Here is a 25,379-nt window from a genome sequence, read left to right on the forward strand (position 1 = left end):
GCGGGAGAGAAAAAAAAAAATAAGGCGTCTTGCCGCTGTCCATTGTCTCATCTGGTGCGACGCCTGTGAAACGCTACGAGGCCCTGACCTACTTTGTGACCCAGATAAGGAGTTCAATGTGAGCGCCATTGTTCTGTCATTAGACGCAAGGAGTAACAAAACGAAGACGGAGAAAACTCACCAAGCCATGTGTTCATCTTCTCGGAGCTGCAGTGCTCCAGCAGAGGCTGGATCAGGACGTCCAAGTCCACTTTGGGGGCCTCCCTGGTGAACTCCTGCTCCAGATGGGGAGTTGATAGGAGAGGAGTTTTTGTTTTTATTGGTTGATAGTTCCAAGTGTCACAAAGACAACAAATATTTAGCGTCAAAGTCACTCTTCTGTTTGACATACAGTATTTCCTTTCACAGAAAGCTCATTTTCCCCAACTTTCAAGTCAGAGAGTGTTTTTGGAGTAAAACCGACCCAAGTTTTTTTTTTTTTGTGGTTTTTCGTCAATCTAGTGCTTATATAGTTGCTGAACGCAATATTGAGTCGCTCCCGAAAGACAAGTCAAAATACACGAGAGAGAATGTGCCACAAGATGGCAGAAAAGCACAATTTTCCTATTAAACAGGGCTATGGCCTAAATAACTGAACCACATAGGTCCTTTGCCAATATGCAACACGATGGCAACAAAGCACTACTTTTATGTTAAACGGGGCATACGCAGTAATTTCGCCGAATAAAGGTCCACTATTTTCACGCTGACGTGCAAAACGCCATAGATGGGCTCATTGCAACTATACAGCTTCAAACAATTGCTACTTGGACATAGACAGAGCAGCAACACATACAACGAAAAAAAAAGCGTACAACAATACTCACAGGCATATATTTTCTCTACTCTGTGGAAAATGTAGTGCACTTGGCGGTAATTTTACCTCCACGGTAATGTGCAGCGGGTCCACGATCTGCCAGATGACCAGTGACAGAAAGTCTACGGCCAGCAGCACGCCCACCGTGGCGTACAATTTCCATGGCTCCAGCTGTTGCTAAGTCAAATGCACAAACAGACGGCAAACAAACGACACACGACAAAAAAGAAACAATGTCAGCCAGGTAAGTAAATGTGTAAAACCTTCCATTTTAACAATAAAATAATACTCGCTGCTCATTTTTCAATGGTCAAGTTTACAATTCTTTTATTTGTATTATTTCATATTATTATTAAAAACTCGAGAGCAAAAACTGATCATTTTATGGTTTTCCTAAGATGTTTGTATTTCGTGTACAATTGCATATTTTGACCCTTTCATGCACCCTGTAACCTGAAACATGATCAGCAGTCCACTGTAGTAACCGCTGTCCCCAAAAGGGTTAAAACACAAATATTAATTCATTTTTATTGTACTTTTCATAAAGAATCTACGAATCATAAAGGAACAATTTTTTTGGGCAAAATATAAAATAGAAACTGGTTCAAATGTATAATATTTTTATTTTACGTAAAACTGTTTGTTTTCATGAAGCATAAATATAATGTACAAAAATGTACAGAAAGTAGAACTACCTGAGAAATCAACGAAATTCAGTAACCAAGTAAACGTACTTCCCACCTTAAGTGTTGCTTCTGAATGCATCAGCACCGACTTCGGCTTTAAGCGTTTCTTCACAAGCAGCATTTTTTCCCAGACTGTTAATACTCATCCATATTCATAAATATCCATAAATATTGCACTCGCCATTTTGAGATTAAGAAGTGGAGTTAAGTGTATCTTGCGGGGCCTTCAGGTTGAATTATATCCACAAATACAAAAAAAAAAAAAAAAAAAAAAGGCCAGTTGAGGACAACCACGGCCAAGATAACTGAAGATAAGTGTGCTGCGTTCATGACAGCTGGGAAAGAAGGATGGTGCCTCTTGGGAGACGTACAGGCTGAGATGTCAATCCACTGGGATAAAATTTGCTTGAAACCCTCGCCATGTCTTGAAACCCTAATTTGAAACCTAATCTGAAACCCCAACTGATTTATTTGAACCAGAACCTTGTTTTAAACCTTAATTTTCAACCTTTTCTTTGAACCCCTAATTAAAAACTCTAATCCTGATTTGAGACTAAACCTTCATTTTAAATCATAACTTGAAACCCGAACCCTGGTTCGAAACCCTGATTTGCAAATTTATCTGAAATTTGAACTTTATATGAAATCCTAATTGAAACTCTAGCTTTTGCTTGAAAACCGAACTTGAAACCCTGTCTTCAAACACTAATCCGAACCTGAAATCCAAACCGCGTTTTAAAACCAGAATTTAAAACTTTGCAATCCTAATTTGAAACCTTGACCTTATTTTCTAAACCATAACCCAGGCATGAAACCCTAATTTGAAGTACTAATATTGACTTGAAACCGTAGAACCTTAAAACATGACATTATAATTCAAAACCCAAACCGGGGCTAGAAACCATAAATAGAAACCCTATCCCAGACTCAAACCCAAAATCTGTCTTGAAAGTCTAATTCAACACTCTGTTTAAAAAGCCTAATTTGACACCCTAACCCTGGCTTGAAACCTTTATTTTAAAGCCGTACCTTCTTTTTTTCCTTTTTTTCATCCTTCTTGGTGAAGAGGGTGTGGACCCACCAAATCTTAGTGAACATGCTGCCGTACGCCAGGCTGAAGCCCAAACCCAGCAGCCACAGACGGAACTGCAGGGTGGGAAGACAAAAAAAAAAAAATGTTAATTTGAGAGCAAAGAGGAGTCCTTCGGGTGCAGCCTGAGCATGAATATTAGACTTTGGAATATTAAACTTCATCTGTCATTGACCCCAAAGGTGGACCAGTAATTACTAGCACAGAACTTGTGTAGATCCCAAAGATACTTTAAAGGAAAAGCAATTTAGCCATTTCTACTTTTTGTTATTTTATTTCAAGTTCTAAAGGGCAAAAAAAAAAAAAAAAAAAAAAGGCAAATTAATGTTCCAATAACATTCTCAACATCAACCAAATCCATCTGGATTCAACCCAATATAAAAAAAGTTTCATTTTACGTCAGTAAAATTCACTTGCACATTAGCGACCCAAAGAAGGTTACAAAAAAAAAATCAGATCTCAAAACCGATCAACAAGAAATTAAGTGGACAAGTTGATCTTATCAGGACAGACAAAAAGGTCTCCAGAACCCATGCCTGAAAGTGGACAGGAAGTCGGCCATTCTGGTTTGAAGCAGCCATTTCAGTGGACAACGGCATCAAGCACTTGCTGAACATTTCAATGGTTCTCGGAAAGCTAGGAAAAACTAGCACCCAATCTGAGTTTTATCGATCGACAAGAAATTGGGTGGAAATATCTATCATAACAGGAAAAAAAAAAAGTAACACGGACCCAAGTCTGAACAGGAAGTCTGACGTTTTGGTTTGAAGCAAGTCATGTTGGCGGTGGTGCTTCGCTTACCTGGCAGACGACGGGGAACTGCGATCGGTGTACGTGATGTCCGTCGATACCGAGCGGGAAGACGGCGGCCAGAGCCATCATGCAGCCCGCCGCTGTCATGTTGTTCAGGTACGGCTGAGAGTTTTGGATGTAGCTGCAATAGCATACATACACGAATCGTCACTGACACAAATCGGATTCTTTTGGTCGGTTTGGTGTTTATGTTGTGACAGAACACAATATTTTTTTGTGGGTCTTGAAAGCTTGTTGAAAATGCTCTAAAATGGAGAAGTCAAGATGGCTGCTTGGAAAATGGATGGCAATAAATGAGTTAAATTCTTTTTTTTTTTTATATATCATTAAATGGGAGTGAGAAATAAATCATCTTGAAGCAAGCACGCTGGGCATCTTATTTGGAGAACTGATCGATCAAGTTCGTGAGAACAGGCGCAAAGGAACATTTGAAATTGTGTGTTCATCCATTTTCATGAGTTTACATGTGTTCCAAATGTGTCAGTTAAAATTATACAGTATATACATGACAAAAAATTAAGAAATAAAAAAAAATATATATGGTCTCTCCATGCTACGTATTTCCACCGATCGCGGGTGGTCTGAAACATCCTGCACGATAAACGGGGGTTCACTCTATTCAGCCAGCATGCAATCACTTGAGCAAACATTTCGTACTGGTTTGTCCAGGTAATGACTTTTGACAAGCCTAAATGCTCCAATTGGACGTGAAGTCGCTTGTCAGTGTGAGACTTCCAACCGAGAGCGACTTAATGAAAACATTTGATGTGATCCGACACTCTTCCCTCAGCAAAATTGCGTGTGAAATCTAATCAAAGCCGGAGGAGATCCACCGCGGCTTTCCTCCAACCCCCGCGGAAACTGCCGGAAACTCCTGATGAGCTCACCGACATATTGGACTTGAGATCAGCGTGTCCAGGTCAAACATAAATTTAGCATGTTGGATAGCCCGCAGAGAAATCTCAGATCAAAAGGCATTTTTGAAGGATTTTGGTGCGATCATTTCCTTAAGCTACCTGCTGGGATTGTGAAGAACCTTGCCGCCCACCCAGTTCTGGGAACGTGAGGCTAAGAAACATGGGAAATTAAATATCAAATAACTTATCTATCCATCCATTTTTTTATCCGCTTATTCTCACGAGGGTGCTGTAGCGCTGGAATCAAACCCTGCACTTATGCGCTGTGAGGCGGACGTGCTCACGAGTGCCGCCATTCCTCTAAATTCAAGAAATCAGTAACTTTGGAAGCTCCAAGTGGTGATGATATGCATGGACTCTTACCGCACGTTGCCGTTATAGATGTTAAAGGTGAGACACACGACACCCAGCAGGATGCCGAGGCCGGCAAACACGGACACGGCGGCGAACAACTTCTGCGACAGGAAGCGGTACTCTTTCTCGACAACCGTGCGATCCGCTGGAGGCCCCGCCCCTAAACGGAGAAATTCAGCACATGCAGTCATTTCACACACAGGTCTAGAGAAAGCCATTTGTGGATTTTTGTGATCTTCTAGATGTCCATCTTAAAGGAGATGTCAATTCAACAGTTTCCTTTGCAATAATGTGTTCGATGCGCCGTCACTAGACTAAACACGGTATTATGATTAATATTGCGTTTGTGGAATACGAGTTAAGCAGCCATTTTTCCACGTGCAGTGAAACTGAAAATGACCAGGTCGCAGTTTGCAAACATCACATGACCAAACCCAGAAAACCGATGAGTCTTGACGGTCCCTACCTGTGCCCAAAGGCACTGTGATGTCATATTCAAGCGACGGCAGGTGGAAGTACACGGCAAAAATGGCCGCCCCCTGAGACGGATAAAAATTGGTGGATTTTGCTGCTTAATCCATATTCCACAAACGCTATATTACTCTGACTGTTGTGTTTAGCCTAGTTAGGGTGCATAGAGCATATTACTGTAACATGTTATCACATCATTATTGAAATTAGAGGAGTGGGGGCGCATAGGACATAATTATAAAGAGCATTTTTGACTTGACTTCCCCTTTAAGATCCATGTGCTACTACTTGTACGCTCTCTGTTTTTAACAGCACTCTTGTAGGATATCAAATAAATACTCCAACTGATTTGAGATCAATTGGAGTATTTATTTATTATTCAACACACACGCACACGCACACACACACACACACACACACACACACACACACACACACACACACACAGTACTAGATAGTGAGTGAGTGAGCGAGTGGGCATGTTGTGTGCTAATTAAGAGCATGTAGTGTGGAGTTAAGAGCAAATGCTCCCGACGTGCTCCAGCTTCAAACCAACTTCATTGATCACTAATGAAGTTCAACGAGGGCCAGATGCACCAAGGAAAGCTTGTTTTGCTTTTTCTTTTTCTTCTTCTTTCTCTAGCCACACAATACACAAATGTGTGTGTGTGCGTGCGTGTGTGTGTGTGTGTGCGTGCGTGCGTGCGTGTATTTCGGTGAAAAGGGCTGATACAATATTGAAAGGCATGCATCGAATATTGATATTATGTATGAAAGAGAGAAATGGGGTAAGTCAGCTGGCGCATGAATGGGAGATAAAAAAAAAAGACAAAATATTGAGATCGTGATGTACCACATTGTTTTCCCTTTGGAGACAGTAGGAATACGTGATCCAGATTTTTGGGTCTATGTCAGGGAGAGCAATTGTGCACAGCGGCATATGCGTGTGCGAATGTGTGTTCATGAAATCATGATGCAGTGTATCTTTTTTTTTTTTTACATTACAGCATCGATATACAGTCAAATATAGATTTATGTGTCTATGTAAGACAGAAAAATTGGGTGCGACTGTGTGTGTGAGTGTGAGCGCCACGTGAAGCTTATGTGTCAAATGTCAGCATCGGGTGTCAGAGTGTCAGCCCCACGTCACCGCGGTAACACAACCGATGTCTCAGCGGCGCCATCTGTCTGACGGCTGACAAAATCTACTTCCCACATGACACCAGCCCGCCGTTTGACATGTGAGACAAAAAGTCATGTGAGTGGGATTTTTTTTTCCAGTCAGATTTTCCTTTTTTTTCCCATTAGGCATTGTTTTCGCCTTGACTTGTGAGCAGAAATTCGAGATGCAAATGGGCAGGCAACTCAACTCACTTCACAATAATGAACAGTTTTGTGAATTATTTATGATCAATTATTTGAAAAAAAGATCCAAGGTGTTTAATGCCACTCACAGTTCAAGATTTCTGTCAAATTAAAAATAAAGCAAAGAGAATTGTATGTTACGTATTTCAAACATCCACTTAGCTCAAGGCTAAAACACCAGAGACAGGCTAATAAATAGCATGTAACTTGGGGTATTAAAATCGCTTTCAGCAGTGGCAATTTGAACACAAACGGTAGAGCAACACATGCAGACAGATAATAATACTTACATGCATCTATTTTTTATCATCTGCAAAGAACGACTAGTATGTTTAGATTTATGTATTTACTTCAACATAAATATACTTTAATATATTTAATGAGCATTTTTTTTGTAGTTTCTTATGTTTTATTTAATCTGCATTTACAGTACTGATGTACTTTATTTGTAGTAGCAGCCCCCAAACCTTATTTTTTTCAAATTAAAACTACTTTCAGGCTCTGGTGATGGATCAAATATTGTACGTTCAATATTTAAGCAACATTTCTAATGGTTGAGGTGCTACACAAAGTTTCATACAAGCGCGAAAAATGTGGGTGTGTCATCGTGTACATGTGTGTTAACCATCGAGCGTCCTTGACTTTATAAAAAAAAAAAAGTGAAGAGAAAAGTGAAAAAAACATGAGAACAGAGTGTTGCCATGGAGACGCAGCTCAGTAGCAGTTGCCACAGCGATTAGAGGAGAGCTGAAGTGGTTGTTAGGGCGACTGTGGAGACAGAGAGAGAGAGAGAGAGAGAGAGAGAGGGAGGGGGAAAAGGAAGGTGAGAAGGAGGGAGAGAGTGATTGAGAGAGTGAAAAGGAGGTTGTCAAGGACGCAGTGGACAGGGGGATAGAGGGAGAGGTGAGGGAGTGGTGGCGGTAGGAACAGTGGTACCGAAGGAGGTGGTAATGAAGGGAATGGTGGAGAAATGGATGAAGGGGACAGGAAGGTTGGTATTGATGGAGCGAGGGAGAGGAGGAGTGATGGGAGCAGAGATAAGGGAGTGAAGGGGGAATGATGGAGTCAAGAAATTAATCATGATGAAGGATTACGGTGTGGTAAGAAAGTAGTGAAGGAAGAGGGACTCACAGGAAGCTACATGGGAGGGGATAATGGAGAAGGGAAGGAAGAAAATTAGCGGATGGAAGTGGAGCTGAAGGAGGGAGTAATTGAAGGAGTGATGAAGGCAAAAATGGAGGCAGAGAAGGAAGGAATAAATGAGATAGTTAAGAAAGGAGTAAAGGACGTTGAGAAGGAATGACAGAAGTAAGCAGTGTAGGACAGAGTCAAGTGAGTAGGAAGGAAGTAGTAAAGAAAGAAGAAAATGAGGCAGTGACGGGTGGTACATCGGGAAGGATAGAAGTAAAAAGTGAAGGAGCGTACAAAGGTATAGGAAGAAGTGGAAGGAAATAAGAAAGGAATTTGTGATGGAGGAAGTCCATGAGCGCATAAAGTAAGGTGTGCAGTAAAAGAGGGAAAAGGAGGTAGTGAAGCACAGAGAAAGGAAGGAAGTAGTGAATGAAGAAGTGAAGAGTGGAATGAACAATCGCCCCCACAGAGCGAGCATGAACTTCCTGTCATCCGCACTTGCTCGCTACCATGTGCGTTTGAGTAAAGCCATGCATGCTGCTGCTTTTAACAGTAACACATCATTTTCTTCAAAAGTCTCCTCAAAAAAAAAAAAAGGCCAGCTCTTCATGGAGCGCAGCGGCCAAATGTGTCAGCTCACCGGGGACCCCCAAATCAGCCTGGGTGCACCCAAAAACAGCACAGCGGTCAATGAACAGAAGTATTGGGACATAAACGCGGATAGTTAAATTTACGTGCTTCCCTCTAACCAACCACAGCATTCTGCACACATTCAAATGTATTTAATGATCAGCATCTTTGGTGGGAGTGATGTACGTTAACTAAAAAAAAAAAAAAAAAAGTTTCATGTCATATTACTGAACAAATACTGTTCGTGCGAGCATCAAATGGACTTTTTTTTTTCGTTTTACTGTTTTTGTGCTTTCTACTGTCTTTGTAATTAATTTATTGTTTTACTGTTTGTTGCTGTAGGATTTCATTTTTGCACCTTGTACAGTGCTTTGCATACAGTGGTGGTTGTTTTAAAGTGCTCTATCAACACAGTTGAGTTGAGTTGAGTTGAGTTGAGAAACTTTAGACAAAGAAGCGAAGGAACCTCCTCCACAACTCACCGATCCAGACGTCCTTGCCGAACCACGAGAGGTTCTTCTGAGAGCTGTCGTAGTAGCCGATCTTCTTGTAGCTGCCCTCTAGGGGGGATAAAAGAATGTATCCATTTATGTACAATTACAGTGAAACTTCAAAAATCAAATGGAATATTTTCCAGGAAAAATACGACCCAAAAATTGCAGAAAAAAAGAGTCAGACGTGCGTCGCTCTAATCAACCACAGCATTCTGCACACATTCAAATATATTTAATGATCAGCATCTTTGGTGGGAGTGATGTATGTGATCTAAAAAAAAAAATGTTTCATGTCATATTACTGAACAAATACTGTTCGTGCGAGCATCTAATGGACTTTTTTTTTCGTTTTACTGTTTTTGTGCTTTCTACTGTCTTTGTCACTAATTTATTGTTTTATTGTTTGTTGTATGAATTATTTTTGCTCCAAGTTCAGCACTTTGTATACAGCGGTGGTTGTTTTATAGTGCTCTATAAATACAGTTGAGTTGAGTTGAGAATTTCATCTGCTGCTTGTGCATCATTTTCAGTGTTATTCACCAATCACGCTTGGGTTTAAAACTATAAAGCTTCAAAGAATGTGTGGATAGCGGCAGCAGAACGTGCGCTCACCTTGGAGGTACATCTCCTCTCCTTCCGTAAACATCTGATTGCACCTGCTGCATCTCGCACAGCTGGGGTGGTAATGTTTATCTCCTGCCTGCAAAGCATACAGCACAAAGAAAAAAACCTGACTTCAGAGCAAAAGTTGCAGAAAAAAAGAGTCAGGTATTATTGTTTTTTTCTATTTTAGTGATTGCATTTGTAATTATTGAATCGCGTGAATATGTATTTATTTAGAAGCATTTGTATGGATCCAAAAATTGCAGAAAAAAAGAGTCAGGTATTTTTGGTTGCATTTGTAATTATTGAATAGTGTGAATATGTATTTATTTAGAAGCATTTGTATGGATTTTATGACAGTTGTACTTATTTTCGCGCTATTTAATGATCTAATTGTATTCGTACTTGTTTTATGCCATTTTTATTTATTTAACGGCTGATCTATTTATTTATTTATTGTTTATTTAACAACTGATCTATGTATTTATTTATTTATTTATTTATTTATTTAATGGATGTTTGGGGGAAAAAAATTGGCAATTTATGGAGGGAATGCTGAAAGTGTAAACAAAATAAAAAAGCCACACTCGAGCAAAGCGGTGAGTCAGCATCGCTGACAGCGCTGTGGTAAGTTGTATTGCACATCTGTTAAAAAAACAAAAAAAAAATCATCTTGTCATTAAAAATCCTTTCTCAGTCTTGTTTTTTTTTTTATAGTGCCATTCATAAGGTGCCACAAAAGCAAAAAAAATAAAAAATAAAAGTGTAAAAGTCACTGTTCTGCTTGACATATTTCTTTGGAGGGTGTAATAGGTGCAAACAATGACGGGCGCTCCAATAAGTCTCCTCACTCCGGTGCTTTTCATGTTAAGAATGAAAATGCGCAAGAGGAAAGGAGGCATGAGAAAACTAGAAGAGAAGGACAAACACAAAGGAGGAGGTGAGGAGGGGAAAAAAGGAGCTCATGTGGTGGCCTTGACCGCGAATAATAATGAGCGCCCTCGCAAAAAATTCCCCCCTGCAGATTCACGTCAGGTCATTTCACTGTGCGGGCCAAATTACCTCTGACACCACCACACAGCCTGACGTGAGGCTGGAGTGTGAAGGAGGCTCATCTTTTCAGGAAGAAAGTGAGAAAAGTAATCATCCCAAAAAGTCGTTAAGTGACAAACTGCAGCCTGGTGGCCCATCGCGCTAATCCAGCATCAAACTAAAACAAGCACGTTCTTTGCTCAGCGCAATTACAGAAGATACACAGGGCGGTTAGATGATGTTTGCAACCCCCCCACCACCTCCCAAAATAAGGATTTTGCTCAAATGTGAGTTGAGAATCCAAATATTCTACGGACAATTTAATTACAGGAGTGAATCACTGAGAGAATACGCAAAGGGAGGATGAAATATTGCTGCATGCTTTGAAGGGGTGATTTTTTTCCCTCCATATTGTCCCAAAAAGAATTCGTTCTGACATGATAGCGTTTCCGTTCCGCTTTAGCTCCTCTGCATTCACATGCAATTTCGACACAAATTGTTTTATCTCGTTTTCAAGTGAAATGAACAGTTTTACCTTGCAGCTGTTCAATGAGGGTCATTGCCATCCTGGAACCCTGAGCATCAAACACTACCTGGCCCTAAGAAAAAGACATTTTTAAGGGAAAGAGCAAACCTCTTAGTTAAGATGGTGAACTTTGAATATATTCCACAAATTGAAAACTTTCCATGGGAATTATGGGAAAGAACTGAAAAAAAAGTCATTCAATGAAAAGGAAACATTTTGGCACTTTCATTTAAACATTCTGTTTTTCATAAATAGACATCTGTGCCAAACAGACAGCTCTCCTTGCCTACATATGAGGGCATTACAGTACTTAAACACCAACGTTCGATTAAGTACATTCCTGTGCTACTCCGATAAATTCCTGTTAATTCCCTTGGCATGTTTCCAACTTAGAAAATGGATTTGCGTCTTGAAGCCAAACCTACCGAAACGCCTTCAAAGGAGCTAGTGTTGAGTGCCCGATAGATCTCAGATGTGATGTCTTTGTTGTTGTAGTTGAAGTCCTCCAGCCGCCGCCCCTTGGCCTTGAGCGGTGCCACCGTCTTATTGAGGGCCAGCGCCAGGGCCCAGATGGCATCGTAGGCCAGCGGGGCCTCCTGGAAGCCGCCCGTCTCCTCAGGATTCTTGACGCCCAGACGGGAGATCAAGGCAGCCAGAAATTCCTGGGATGTCTGATTGAGCCGAAAGGCGAACAGAAATAATTACATACGGTAAATTTGGGGCTTATTGACAGCAATACCGAGTAATAGCATAGGCTCATACCATTTCGTTGCTTGTTATGCCAAATTTCAACTTTTCAGCATGAGGTGGTTCAGGAGCAGAAGAGCGCAAATTGCTTTCAATTTTCCATATTTTAAGTTTTGTGGGGAGCATTGAGGTAAAAGCACAGCCGAGAGAGCTGCGGAGATTCGAGTTTTGGCCATTTTTTACATTTCTGTCGGTCGTAGTAAAGCAGCAGAAGTTTCAAATGTGCTACCATTTAAGATAATGTGAGTTTTTGACTCCGAAAACTTTGGACCCTCAGTGGGCATCCGAAGTCAATTCAACATCAATAATGACATCAAAATCCAAAATGCAACATTGAATTGATGTCAAATTGTTGTGAGTAGTGGGATGGCTGGGATCAATTTGGGGGTCTAATTACAGTGCCACCATGTGGTCAATTGCTTGGAAAATTAACTAAGTATGGGTGTATTTTGTTGCGTCAAATTTTCACATTTTTGCATGCAGTGGTTCAGGGCCAATTATTTTAAATTGCCATCATTTCAGTTTTTTACAGTGCATCGAGCTGGACTTGATTCAGGTCACTTTGGAGCCTAATAATAGCACCAACATATGGCCGGGTTGTTTAAAAAGGTAATAGCAGAACCAATGTCACAAAGATGCATGTTTAGCCAAATTTTCACCTTTGGGCTTGCAGTGTTTCCAGAGCATTACTTTAGGAGGACAGTATGTGTCAATTCATCAGGATTTGTCAACAAAGTGTCACATGAACCTGAGATGTAATGATGGCCACAAAATAACCGCATTAAGTCTGATCGAATTCCATCAAAACACCTCACCACCTGTTTTGGGGCATAAATGAGCCTCGGGTGATTTGTCAGATCCGTCCTCTCGGCAGAGAGCAATTAAGCTAATCTGAGAGTGCTCATGTGTGACGGCAGATTATTGCTCGCAATCATCAAGATGTCCCCGAGGATTCCCCCGGAGGCCCACGCACGAGTCCAATTCGGCTCTCTGACAAGTCCAATTCATTAAAAAATTCCACCTTGGCATTTAAACGTGACGTGCGATCCCACCGCCTCCAGTGCTTGGCACACCAGCCAAGAAATATGCCAATTTCAAACTTGCAAATTGAATCGGAAATAGAGTGATTGCGCGTACGCGTCTATCGGAACGCCCCGTGGAGGAGTGCATCAATGATAAAGCAGCAGTTAGCAGCAGGTTGTGGCAGGTGCGCTATTTATTACAAACAACAGCTGCTGATGGGGGGGATGGAATTGCAAGGACGAGGCGAGGCGTGTAAACATGAAGAGCAAAAGTCAACAGAGCGGCAATCAAAAAAGGTCAATTAGAAGAGATGAAGCTTCAAAAACTTTGAAGACATGAAGCTTGAATTTTTTTTTTCTCAAAATACAGAAACCTTGTATGTCCAAAGATGGTCAATTGATTATGGAATTTAGAAAACAGGAAAACAATACTGACATATTTACAAAAAAATGTTAAAGCACTCTTTGCTTGTTTACTTTTTGGCCACAAAGGTCACCAAATGGTAATACCTTTTAGGATGGCGTCCTCTTTCTAGAAAAAGCTAAATGCTCACCCCTCTTCAGAGGCTTTAGATTATGTCACTGCAGAGATGAGCAAAAGGAAAATGCTGACAAAAAAAAATAATAATAAAATGTAACAACAAAATATTGAATAAGCGAGCATGAATCTTTCCCTCGAGGGGAAATCCTCCTTCTGTTGGGGAGATTTAGCAAACATTGCTGATAAATGCTCAGAATATTTATCGTTGGCTAAACACTGAGGCTAAGCATCCGTGCAAGCAAACACTTTTACATAACAATGAATTACTTGAATGAATTTCACATTGGCAAGAGTGCGGCTAAACTATTGCCGACAGTGCAAAATATCAAGGGAAAAACATACAGTGATAATCTTCACATCAGTCTTATTTTCAGCAATAACAGAAGTATACTAGCTTGCGGCACCTATCGCTAATGTTAGCTTGCAGACCGCCAAATAAAATGTGATATTTATAATCGAAATTAAGTCATATTTTCCAAGAACGCACAAGTCTAATAGCGAGTAGCACCTGGGGCAAATGTCAGTAAACAAATCACTGAAAAAATGTTAGAAAATGAGAAAACAATGCTAACAGTAAGTCGTACCTAAAGTTAACATTTGTTATCAAATCACGATGTAAAATGTATATTATTTTATATACATATATGTATTCTTGTTCGTTGTGGAGCCATCAGGCTAATAGCAGCCCCGACAGCCAATGTTAGTTAGCAAGCAAAATGTGATATTTATCATCTGAATGAAGTCATTTTTTTCCAACAAAGGCTAATCCTGAGCAATATTTAAACTTAATGTTGGCTGTCATACGACTTTATGGGCAGATGTATAAAATGTGACATTCGTCAACGGAATTAAGTCTTACTTTCTGAAAAATCACAAACATAATAGCTAGCGGCACCTCATGCTAATGTTAACGAGAGAGCATCTCCTCGGTGATACTGCTAAGAAGACAATCTCTGTGCTCATTTGGCCGCCTTAAAGGTCACAAATCCTCCAAACTGTTACTGGAGGACAAAGTCAGAGCCAAGTCATTAAAATTCTGCCCGAGTATCATAATATTAATGATAATGTCATACATTTTACGACAAACCATCCAATTAAAGTGGTGATTCTTCCCGGGGCCGGACCTGACTACAACCTTAATAAACTGCGTTAACGGCACGGCATTAACAATGCGGTGCTTATCGGCGTGTAAAAAATAAATAAATAAATAAAACCTCCAGGTGATAATGGACTTTGGCGACCAGGCTGCCCGAATTGATGTATTTTTCCATCGTGTTGGCAAAATTTACTTAGATGTTGAAAGCTGCCCTGGTTGTTGACAGTCCAGGGTGTACTCCGTCAGCTAGGATAGGTTCCAACTCACCCACAAGCCGACACGAACCGATAAGATATACAGAAAATATGTGAATATTAAAGGGCTGAAGGGTATGTTCAAATAAACCCACCCTATTTTGCCTACTTGGTTTTTTCCCCCCCAAAATGAATGAATATACATTTAAAATTTCCAGAAAAACAGTGTGGCATTTTCATTCCCTATTCATTATATAGTGTCCAAAACAATAAGTTTCCCTTGTTTTATTCTGCTGCTCTAATGTGTAGTGAGTATAGGTTAAGCAGGATATAGTGGCCTCAATCTCACTAAACATCTAAAAAGTAATGATTGACAACAAATAGGGTAAGATAACCAAAATCGTGTTTCTTTGCGCCTACCATGTTAGAAACACCGCGGACGGTCTCAGGATTGAGCATGACGATCTCGGTGGTCACGTGACCCTCCACGGCCTCCGTCATGTTCTCCACGGTGCAGTTGATGGTCGGGTCCTTGATCTTGAACCAGTTGTCAGCATACCAACCGATCAAGAACCACACGTACTTCTTCCCGTAAAGCTTCTCCTTGAACACCTGCAAGGGGGCGGCGTGGAAGGGAGGGAAGAGCGTCAGGGTCCATCAGTGGTGGTGGTCAAGGGCAGCAAGGCCTTCTGTGCTGGGTCAAAGCACTGAACGACATCCATCCATTTTCTAATCCGCTTATCCTCACAAAGGTCGCGGGCGTGCTGGAGCCTATCCCAGCTTCGGGTTGCCAGCCAATCACAGGGCACACATAGACATACAACCATTCGCGCTCACACTCACACCTAGGGACAATGTAGAATGTTCCATGAACCTGCCATACATGTTTTTGGAATGTAGGAGGAAACCAGAGTACCCCCCCCCAAAAAATACAAAATTGCATGACAGCTGTGTAGCCAAAGCCACCAGACGGGGCAAACACTACCTTTGTCTAAATGAAGCTCCTCAACTCACTTCAAAATCATTCGCTGACACCAAGATGCCAAAAGATGGTGGCAATGCACTAATTTTGTCTGAATGAAGCTTCTCAACTCAGTTGAACATAGTTTCTTGTCAACAAGATGCCTGAGCACAAAAGTAGTGAATAGTTGAGTGTGAATAAAAGTTGTGTGCCGCTATATTTCACTCTTGTACCGTATTAGTAATTTGTATATTTGCAACGTGATAGTGATGGTACTGAGAGGAGGATGAAGTACCCCAATGTATGAGGATCTGATAAAAATAAAATCAAATAAATGAATAAGTGTCACCTTATGTCATTCAATTGGCTCATCAAGTAAAGTCTGGGGAATTTGAGTGTATTGGGATTAATTGAGTGGAGAAAAACAAGTGCTCACCTCACAAAACACTTTCCTAGCTTCAGTCTCGTAAAAAAGACCCACGATGATCCTGGCGTCTTGACGCTGAAAACAAGACAGAAATACTTTCAGATTAACATCAGAAAAAAAAAAAAGAAAAAAAAAAAAGAAAAGAAAAGGTCGTGATTTAGGGTTAATCTCGTTTTTGATTTGAAAACAGATGGAATAGATCATCTGTAGATGACGCCAGAAAAAAAACATCTTTGTGTATGTGAAATGATAATGAAATACAATTTTTAAAAAGATATTAAATTGATTATTTCAATAATGACATAATTATTATTATTGCATTTTTAATGAATTTTCTAAAATTAATTTAATTAGTTACTTAAATTACCCGGTATGTGAAATCTAAAAAATATTTTTGAGACATTATGATCAACAATAAATAAACCAACTGTTTACCAACTGTTTGATTAAAAATCTTACATTTGCAGTACACATACAATTGGTCATTTTACTAATATTGTTTTATTTAATTTTTATAGTAAATAAATTAACCCAAAAAATGGTTTTGGTAGATGTAAAATAGTTTCTTTTACCAAATGTTTTATATTTTGACATTTACCATAAAGAAACCAATCATAAAATCAAGAAGAAACAGTAAATGCGCAGTATATGGAAAATTGTTTATTTTACTAATCATTTTTGTATTTTATTAATGAAAATGAATAAATAAATAACGAAAAGATTGAATCAACGAGCTTGCGATGTGCATGTTTCTTCTTATTTTATATTAGCCGGTATGCTAGCTCCTTCTTCTTCTGTAATTTTAGATTGTCTTGATGCCCTGCGGCGCATTGCTGCCTCTCGCATGTCAATCCCGGTACTACACCAGATTGCGCCAAACACAGACATGAAGACCTGCTACACCAGCGTTCTCTAGCAAGCCCAGATAACCAACATGCCTTCATGGCGGCCATTTTGGGAGGGACAACGTTCACAATTTTCATGAAGTGTCCTTTTTTGTTTTTCACAACATGTGCGATTGATATAGAACATTTGGAAAGAAAAAAAAAATGTCTGAATGCCCTGGGGCGCATTGCTGCCTCTCACAGGTAAATTGGGGCACTACGCCAAGTTACATGAACGACTCTTAAAATATAGTCTAGCTTCTTATTCTTCATATTTTCCCGAGTCAGAATCCCCTGTGGCTCATTGCTTCCTCTCGCAGGCCAGTCCAGGTACTGCGTGAAGTTCTTTGATCATGGCAAACTTTTCGATTGGGTGAACAAGAGCTGCAAGCCTCTTCATCACTCCTACAACTAGCTGAGCTTCATCATCATCATTGTATTTTCTTTCAGTACAGATGCCTAGTGGCATACATCGTTGCCTCAAGCAGGTCAGTTTTACTGTAGTACCACATCAGACACTGAGAGATAAGTGCAAAAACGAATGCAAAATGAATACGTCAAGCGAATACGAGCCGTTGATGTTCAGCATTCCAGAAGCTCAGGATCATCTCATTAACACTGCACATTAATTTCTGCCAACTGGCGTCCATGCTAATGATATTTGCAGCTGTGATGTGAGAGTGCCTGGAAGAGAGGATGTTGGGGGGCAGGGGGCGGCAGGGGTGGGGTGTTGACGCTAGAGGAGGGCTGGTTGACAGCTGAGGTGAATTTTTAATCAAAGCACCTTCAGATTTTTGACAGCCACAGCCGGGTCGGTTAGGAAGCTCTGGCGAACGCTGATCTCGATGCCGGCCTCCTTGACTCGCTGCTCCAGATCGTCCAGGGTCTGATGGACGGATGAAAACAAAGACACGGGGAAAACATCAAAGGCAGAATAGGAGTTATCTTTCAAGAAGATGCCGGATAAGGAGACAAAAGTTAAAAACCGCGAGCGGCGGTGGTGAAAAAAAGCGGATCATTAACCTCCATTACAGCGGCGCACAGTAAGAGTCTCCGTATTGACCGCCGCGTCTGCGAGAAATGCGCGGCGTGATCAATGTGCTTTCGCCACCAATATTCTGACAAACGTGTTGAAAAAGGAGTCCGATAATTACCGTGAGTGATCGCTGGAAAGAGCAACACAGCGTCAGCGGTAAACAAACACCAAGAAGATGCTCAATGGCTAATTAATCCAACCCAGTATGAAGCAAACCACATCAATGTAACCATATGAAGAAAGTGAATAAAACATGAACCAAATCAAGCATCCATTTGTGGTTTAACATGACTGCTTGGTTGCCTGCTCGTTATTTTCCTGTGATTGCATTCAAACGTTTCTTCCAAATACAGTCGTGGTACCTGAGTATAACTTTCGCCTGTTCCCTAAAAGAGGATACAATTTCCATGATGAAATTCAACAAGAGTTGAAGAGAGCCGTTGACAAATACACACACACACACACACACACACACACACACACACACACACACACACACACACACAAAAAGAAAAAAATAGACTCTTTGAGCAAGGTTAAGATTTATAGAAGGGACCTTCAGAATAAATCCAATGTTTTTCTCTTGGCCATAGGGTGTTTTTACTTGTGGTTTTGGTCACGTCATTCTGCTGTTGCAACACCTTTGACCTGCACATGGACGCCAAGATTTCTGACACTGGGCAGAACATTCGTCTTTTGAATAACTTGGTAGTCTTGAGATTTCATTGTATCCTGCACACATTTGAAGACACCATGTGCTAGATGCAGCAAAGCAGACTCAAAACATAACAGTAGGGACAATGTTGTTTTTTTCCCTGGTATGCTTCTGTGAACATGGAGCTGATGTGACTTGCCCAAAAAAAATTAAAAAAAATCTGTCTCATCTGTCCATCGGACATTCTCCCAGAAGCTTTGTGGCTTGCCAGCATGCCGTTTGGCCATTTTCCTATGATTGTTTTTTAAACACAGTTCTGCTGAACCACAATTCACAAGCAATGTGTAATGTTCATTGGTTCCATTTTCCGATCCGCTTTATCCTCACAAGGGTCGCAGGAGGTGCTGGAGCCTATCCCAGCCGTCTTCAGGCAGGGGACACCCTGAATTGGTTCCCAACCAATCGCAGGGCACACAGAGACGAACAACCATCCGCGCTCACAATCACGCCTACGGACAATTTTGAGAGTGTTGAATCGGCCTGCCATGCATGTTTTTGGAATGTGGGAGGAAACCGGAGTACCCGGAGAAAACCCACGCAGGCCCGGGGAGAACATGCAAACTCAAGGAGGCCGGAGCTGGGATTGAACCCACAACCTCTGCACTGTGAGGTCGACGCGCTAACCACTGGACCACCAGACCGCCCTATCGATCTATTTATTTATTTAATTAATTTATATATTTTTTATTTATTTTTTGTTTGGTTGGGGGTTTTTTTTTGGGTCCACCTGTGTAATTGTTCAACTTGTGAGGAGGTCTACGTTGGGGTGATGTGAGGTACTGACTGAGGTGAAGACTTCAGTGGTCTGCTGGATGGTGGCAATGCGGGTCCACTTCCACTTCTGGAAGAGCTGCACCCGGGTTGGGTTGTGCAGCGTGGCTGACGGGTGCGTGCGGAAGAAGGTGGGGAAACGCTGGCGATTGGAGAGAGCCGGCGAACTGGAGCCATACGAAAGCTGTGAAGAAGATGAACAACACAAACTTTGGAGAGAGAGGTCTGCAAGGCGGGGCAGCGCTAAAATGCCAAACGTTCAATGTTTCAAACAATTAGTCTCACGGTGACAAGTGGAAGGAAAAAAACCTTCGACAGATTTCTTTGAAAATGAGAAAGGTGGCATTTAGAAAACCATTACAGACGTTCCCTCCCTCCTCTGTGATGGATGTCAGACACGGCGGACAATGCGTACTCATCACAATAATCGTAATAACACATCCCTGAGAGTGCAGCGAGTAGATAATGTTCATCTAATGGCATCTAAGTGATGGAAAATTTGAACAAAGATGCTGTCAGACTATTTGGAGGTGCGAGCAGGGAAATTTAAGAGATGACAACAAGGAGAGCTCAGATCTCCATCAAGGAGGTTCTGGTGTCATTGCTGTCGGTTTATTTGTTTAATTAGGGGCCATTAAAATGGTGATGCGGTCTCACTTTGGTTGTACAATTTTGACCTTATATTTTTTGATGTGATTTCAATGTAATACGTTTTTGTCCGGGTCTGATTTTTTTCTCCAATACAGTGGCCATTCAGCACAATATTTAAACCTCAAACAAAATCTTTTCATTCTAACCCATCGGGTCTCCTTCAGCCCTCAAGCGGCAATCAATGCTCAACAGTGCTTTTAGAAACGGATACACAGGATCACATTAAAAGAGTGAAAACGGGAATGATTAATACCCTCTTTTTGATCCAGCAGGAACCAGAGGTTTTTCTTTGCCTGTGTTACAAAAGAGGCACCTGCAGGCTGTGGTAGCAAAAGTATACACGCCATTACTTGAAGAGAAATATATGGGTGGGGGGGAGAGGTCGGTTAAAAGTACTGATTCAACTCAAGTAAAAAAAAAAAAAGGAGAGTATGAAATACTGTATATCAACTCATTCAATGGCAGTTGTTTTCAAAGCAGATTTGCGTTTCTTGCCAGATGTTTTCAAGCATTGTGACTCAGAATATTGCGTTCGGTGACAATACAGTATACGCATGGGAACTCGACTCTCTTATTTCACCTGAAATAAAAGCTTGTTTCAAGCTTTTTTCCATTTTCAGTAATCAGCAGTCGAATATGGGCTGGTTTTGCCAAAAAAAAAACATCACTTAACTGACCAAAAACTGGAGAAAACAAACCTTGAGTGAAAAGAAACATACAGTGTATTTTTTTGTTGCTTTTATGACACCACAAACTATAAAAAAGAAACAAAACGAAACAAAACAAGGCTGAGAAAGCTTTGTCTTTGAAAGCAAAATAATTGAAAGATACACAAACGCGCCGTGAGCGACGCAGATCTCCTCACAGCTCGGGTTGAACTTCATCGTCTATTCACTTCTTGAATTGTGTCATCATTTCTCAGTCACCACACACACATTCTACAAAACGACCACAACGCATACTCCTGTTGATACCATGCATACTTTGTTGGGTTGTGAGGTTGCTCAACTTGTCTAACTTGTTGTCATCCTCTTCCTCATAATCGACTTGGCACTGATCTTTATCTTCACCTCAAAAGCTGTGCTGATTTCAACTAGAAAAAATGCAACCCGGCCATCTATATGCATCTGTTAGTCGTTACAATGAAAAACAAATATTTTATTACTTACCACCACTGCACTGATCTCTTAAATTTAGGAAAGTGACAACAGTGTCATCTTTTTAGACAGACATTTAGGCAGACACGTGCAACCGGAACAGTTTTACAGATACTGGATCTGTCGTGAGTACAAGTAAAAAGTTGCCAGAAATATAAATCCGGTAATCAAAAGTGCAGATACAGATAATATTTGTGTTTCCTGACTTCCCATCACTGCCTGCAGGCAGAAACATGAGAATCACGGATCTTTGAGAAGGACAAAAGAGGGCCAGATGCTAACCCCTAGAAGCCATCGCTCTCCATGACTAACGTCAGAAACACTGAAGGCAATCAGACAAAGTTAATGGAGAGCCAAGTGACAGAAGATGGAAAATAGAACTTGGTGCCAAAACCAGGGGAAAAAAAACCCAACATGTTGACAAGCAGTATGCGACATGGGACAATACGCTTTGTCTTGTGGTATTATGTCCTCGTCAGGGTCTTTTGTGGAGCTGCCTCGTTCAAAATCAATAAACAGCCATGACGTTTGAATTTGACAACGTTGCCAACTGAACGTCTCCGCAAATTGAATCCATGTAAAGTACATTTTTGTTTACCGCAGTGTCACCGTCACGCGCACTTCCGGGTGGCAAAAGAACCAAGTCATTGAGAAAACAACAGAAATGGCTTGAAGAAGTGAAGTGTTAAGTGAAGTAAATTGCTTGTCGGGGAGACAAAACGCTGGATATAATTTACATTTCAACAGCTAAATTGATTCACAAAAAAAAAGAGATGGTCTGCCATGATTCTTCAAGAACAGGCTTGTTAATTGACTTTTCGGTTGCGCGGCGGAAGCTCAGACCGCTTCACTGAGACAATCGCAATTAGCATCTGATAGCTGAGCTTGAGGAACCACACGAATGTTCAAGGCAGCGCCACAACCAAAAGCCGGAAAGGAGACAGTCCTTAAGGTGGACTGCGACCGTGACGGAATGGAAGGGAGAAAGTTGAGCAAGACCCACCAAAGCGTGTCAAGAGCTAGCCCAGTTAGCTAGCTTGCAAGAAGGGAGGTAGCGGTCCCAGCCTTGGAGGATTCTCTGGGTCTTGAAAAATCAGTCAAAACGCTCGACAACAGCTGACAACGTAGGAAAGTATGCGGTGAAAACGGTGGCCAGTCAAAGATACTAAATCGTAACACTTGGGTTCATTCGATTGCAGGAAAGCGATTTCATAAAGGGTCACAGTCACAGGGAACTTGCTCAAAACTTGGAAGACTTGCTTATGACTTGCACATGTCTGACTGATCCCTCCTACCCCGCCCCCCTCGCTGTGCTCTGTACCCACAGTCCAATTCCATCTTATTTCCCACGAGCAGTGAACTCACCACGATGAGGTTCCACATGCGAGCCGCCTCGGCCACGATGGTGGAAACGCCGCTGCAGCCGGGCATCAACACGATCTTGATGGGCTCCGTGTACAGCAGGTCGTAAAGCAGCTTGGTGGACTCGCCTGGGTCGCACTGGAAGGACAAGAAAAAGCATGAGGAGAACGAGTGTGGATGGACAGTGTCTCCCCACTATATCATGTTTTAACAATGTCCAAAGTTCTGAGTTGTGGCCCTTTAGTGTAATAGCACATTGTGCCACAACGTACCCTCCACTGTTTAGTGAAAGAAAGCACAGATTTTTGTGGTACAATATTTACATAATGGCTTGAAACGCCACTAGATGTTGTCACATTTTTTGGACAATTGTAATCGTTGCAACTTTAATCAGTTCAACACATTCAGATTGCAATCATTTTTTTTTGAAAATATCAAAATAAAAGCCAAAAATTACATTTTGGGGTTTTTAACTTTTAACTTCCATTTTTTTTTCTCATTGTTCCAACTTTACACTGTTGAACTTATTTCCAATTTCCCCCAAAATTCAAAATAAAAGCATTAATAAAAATAAAAAGCATTACAAGTTTAAAGTGTTCACCATATTCTAATTGTAGATGTTTTTTTCTTCAAAATGTCAAAATGAAAAGAAACATTTTGATTTGTTTTTCCCCCCCTCTAATTTTTACTTTTTTGGCCCATTTAAAACATTCCAAACTTAAACTGTTCATCTTATCCCAACCACATTTTTTTCAAAATTTCAAAATAAAAGCAGCAATTTAGATTTTTTTTTTTGTAAAAATCCTCTAATTTCTACATTTTTTAAACCCCATTCCAAACAATGTTAAACTGTTTTGCTTACAGTTTGTGCAATTGCATTCTTCTCCAAATCTAGTCTTTACGTCATTTATTTTTAATATTAATGTTGCAAGATGACATTGACAGGCCATTCAAGGGTTTTTGGATCCTCGTTTGTGGTATATTTACATATTTAACTATTAATATAGACAATTATAAAAATTCTTATGAGGAGCGTCAATTATTCACAGGAGGTTGACTGAATTTGAGTTTGATACGCTTTCAGTGTAATTGACAGCATGGCAGGAGTGATCGGTCGCCCGCCGCCTGGCGCCGTCACTCCTAAACTGTCCTGACACGTGTGATGATTCAGCCCCGCGGAGGCCTCGCAAACACAATAGAGACTCTCCTGACGGGTGTCACAAACAATAAGCGGGCTGTGACGGGGCTCCTAATTCAGGACGGTTGTCTCGTCGCCACCGTCGCCGATTGTCTCGTTTGAGCTAACGAGTGAAAACGACGTCCTCGCATGCGAGCAAGAAGCACAGCGTGAGACGACGACAAAAAAAATAAATAAAAAATGCGAGATCGTAATTTTCGGACTTTTTGCCGCAGCATCGACAGCACCCGAGGCAGGAAAGCAAATGAAAGTGCAAATAGTGGCAATATGCACATGCCTAAAAAAGGATGCAACTGCGTCATATAATGAGCTGATGGAAAAACATACTAGTGCTCACTTTTGATTGACATTGATCACCTAAATTGGCTGAAATGAGCGTAATAATTGAAATGATGAACGGGCCTTCACACCCCATTTATCATGGAAGAGCCTTGAATTGAACATCAAATACCTCATCCGCCGCCCACATTAGATGATGTAGGGGGGTAAAAAAAAAAAGCATTGCCATTAGCATTGGATGTGAAAGGCATACACGAGACCTGAAATTCACACAAAATGGCTGCTTCAAACCAAAATGGCGGAATTCCCGTTCAATTTGTGTCACGGATCCTTGAGACATGCCTGTGATAGACGTGTCCGCCAATGTCGATCAGTCTAACTGATGTCAGGCAGTGGCTCATTTGTTCAACTTTCTAGGAGGTGCGACTGAGTGAGTTTTGGCAGGGGGATCATGTTGCGGACCTCAAAAAAAAAAAAAAAAAAAAAAACATACACTTCTAGCACAATACACACCTGCACAGGAAATGTGTGATTGGAAACGCTAAGTCCATCAAAAAGGCCAACATAGCCATTCGTAGTGTAAACGAATAATTTTAGCATGCCACATCAGTACTGCAGTCCCCCAGTGCTAACAGAATTAGCATTGACTTTGCAGTTTTGATGTCAAACCAGACGTGGCAATTTTCGCAAAGCCTGCGAGGTGGCAAGGGCGTTTTTTCTTCCAATCAATCAGCACCTACAACCACTTCCTCCCCACGGGTGATTTTGGGACTCGACGGGCGCAATCAACCTGTGCGGGCTTCTTCGTGTCAACAAAGCTGCAAGGTGCAGACTCGCAGCTCGGAATTCACAATGGTTCATGCAAAAATATTCATATTAAGTATGTGTGTGTCGACATACATACCAGATGTGTGGAAAATCTCCCACTGCAATAAACTGGAGTTCACCGTTGTTAGTGTAAGTCACAATCTACAATCTTAATACACGACAAATGCTAATGAACAACCCTTTAGTGTCATCATCACCACGCGCGTCTAACTGTTTTGACATTTTCACGTAAAAATGACAGCACGCACACACATGCAGACGCACGCGCGTCATAAATAATTATCTCAGCTACATCCCGTACAGAACACTTAGCAATCGAAGTTGCTAAGACACCACTAATAGGCTCTAATGATGATATATCTGAAACACGAGGTGTTAAGATAAGGGCCTGTGGGGAGAGCGGATGCCTTTCCATCACGGTGCTATGCTCCCCATTTAACCCTTAATTCCGACTTGCCAAGTCCCGCCTGGCTGACCAGCAACCAAGCGAGAAATAGTGCGTCACCGCTGCCAATTAAAACAAAGTGTGGGGGTGGGTGGGT

The 25,379-nt window shown here is 41.2% G+C and overlaps 1 protein-coding gene across 4 annotated transcripts in view; it reads right to left on the reverse strand.

Moving 5' to 3' along the window:
• The window catches only part of gabbr1a (gamma-aminobutyric acid (GABA) B receptor, 1a), a 47,459-nt gene that overhangs the window by 2,922 nt on the left and 19,158 nt on the right, over positions 1–25,379 (reverse strand). For 3 of the 4 annotated variants that reach the window (XM_019878590.1, XM_019878589.1, XM_019878592.1), the window contains 13 exons: positions 22,536–22,670; positions 19,376–19,546; positions 17,625–17,726; positions 15,966–16,031; positions 14,989–15,180; positions 11,394–11,639; positions 10,978–11,041; positions 8,796–8,873; positions 4,726–4,876; positions 3,434–3,566; positions 2,572–2,688; positions 923–1,033; positions 182–275 (listed from right to left, as the gene is read on the reverse strand). In XM_019878590.1, the coding sequence (XP_019734149.1) occupies positions 182–275; positions 923–1,033; positions 2,572–2,688; positions 3,434–3,566; positions 4,726–4,876; positions 8,796–8,873; positions 10,978–11,041; positions 11,394–11,639; positions 14,989–15,180; positions 15,966–16,031; positions 17,625–17,726; positions 19,376–19,546; positions 22,536–22,670 (1,660 nt within the window). The remainder of the gene's footprint in view (positions 1–181; positions 276–922; positions 1,034–2,571; positions 2,689–3,433; positions 3,567–4,725; positions 4,877–8,795; positions 8,874–10,977; positions 11,042–11,393; positions 11,640–14,988; positions 15,181–15,965; positions 16,032–17,624; positions 17,727–19,375; positions 19,547–22,535; positions 22,671–25,379) is intronic. The other variant, XM_019878591.1, reaches the window with a different exon arrangement.

This window comes from Hippocampus comes, unplaced genomic scaffold, assembly GCF_001891065.2.
Source record: "Hippocampus comes isolate QL1 unplaced genomic scaffold, H_comes_QL1_v1.1 scaffold315, whole genome shotgun sequence".
NCBI lineage: Eukaryota > Metazoa > Chordata > Actinopteri > Syngnathiformes > Syngnathidae > Hippocampus > Hippocampus comes.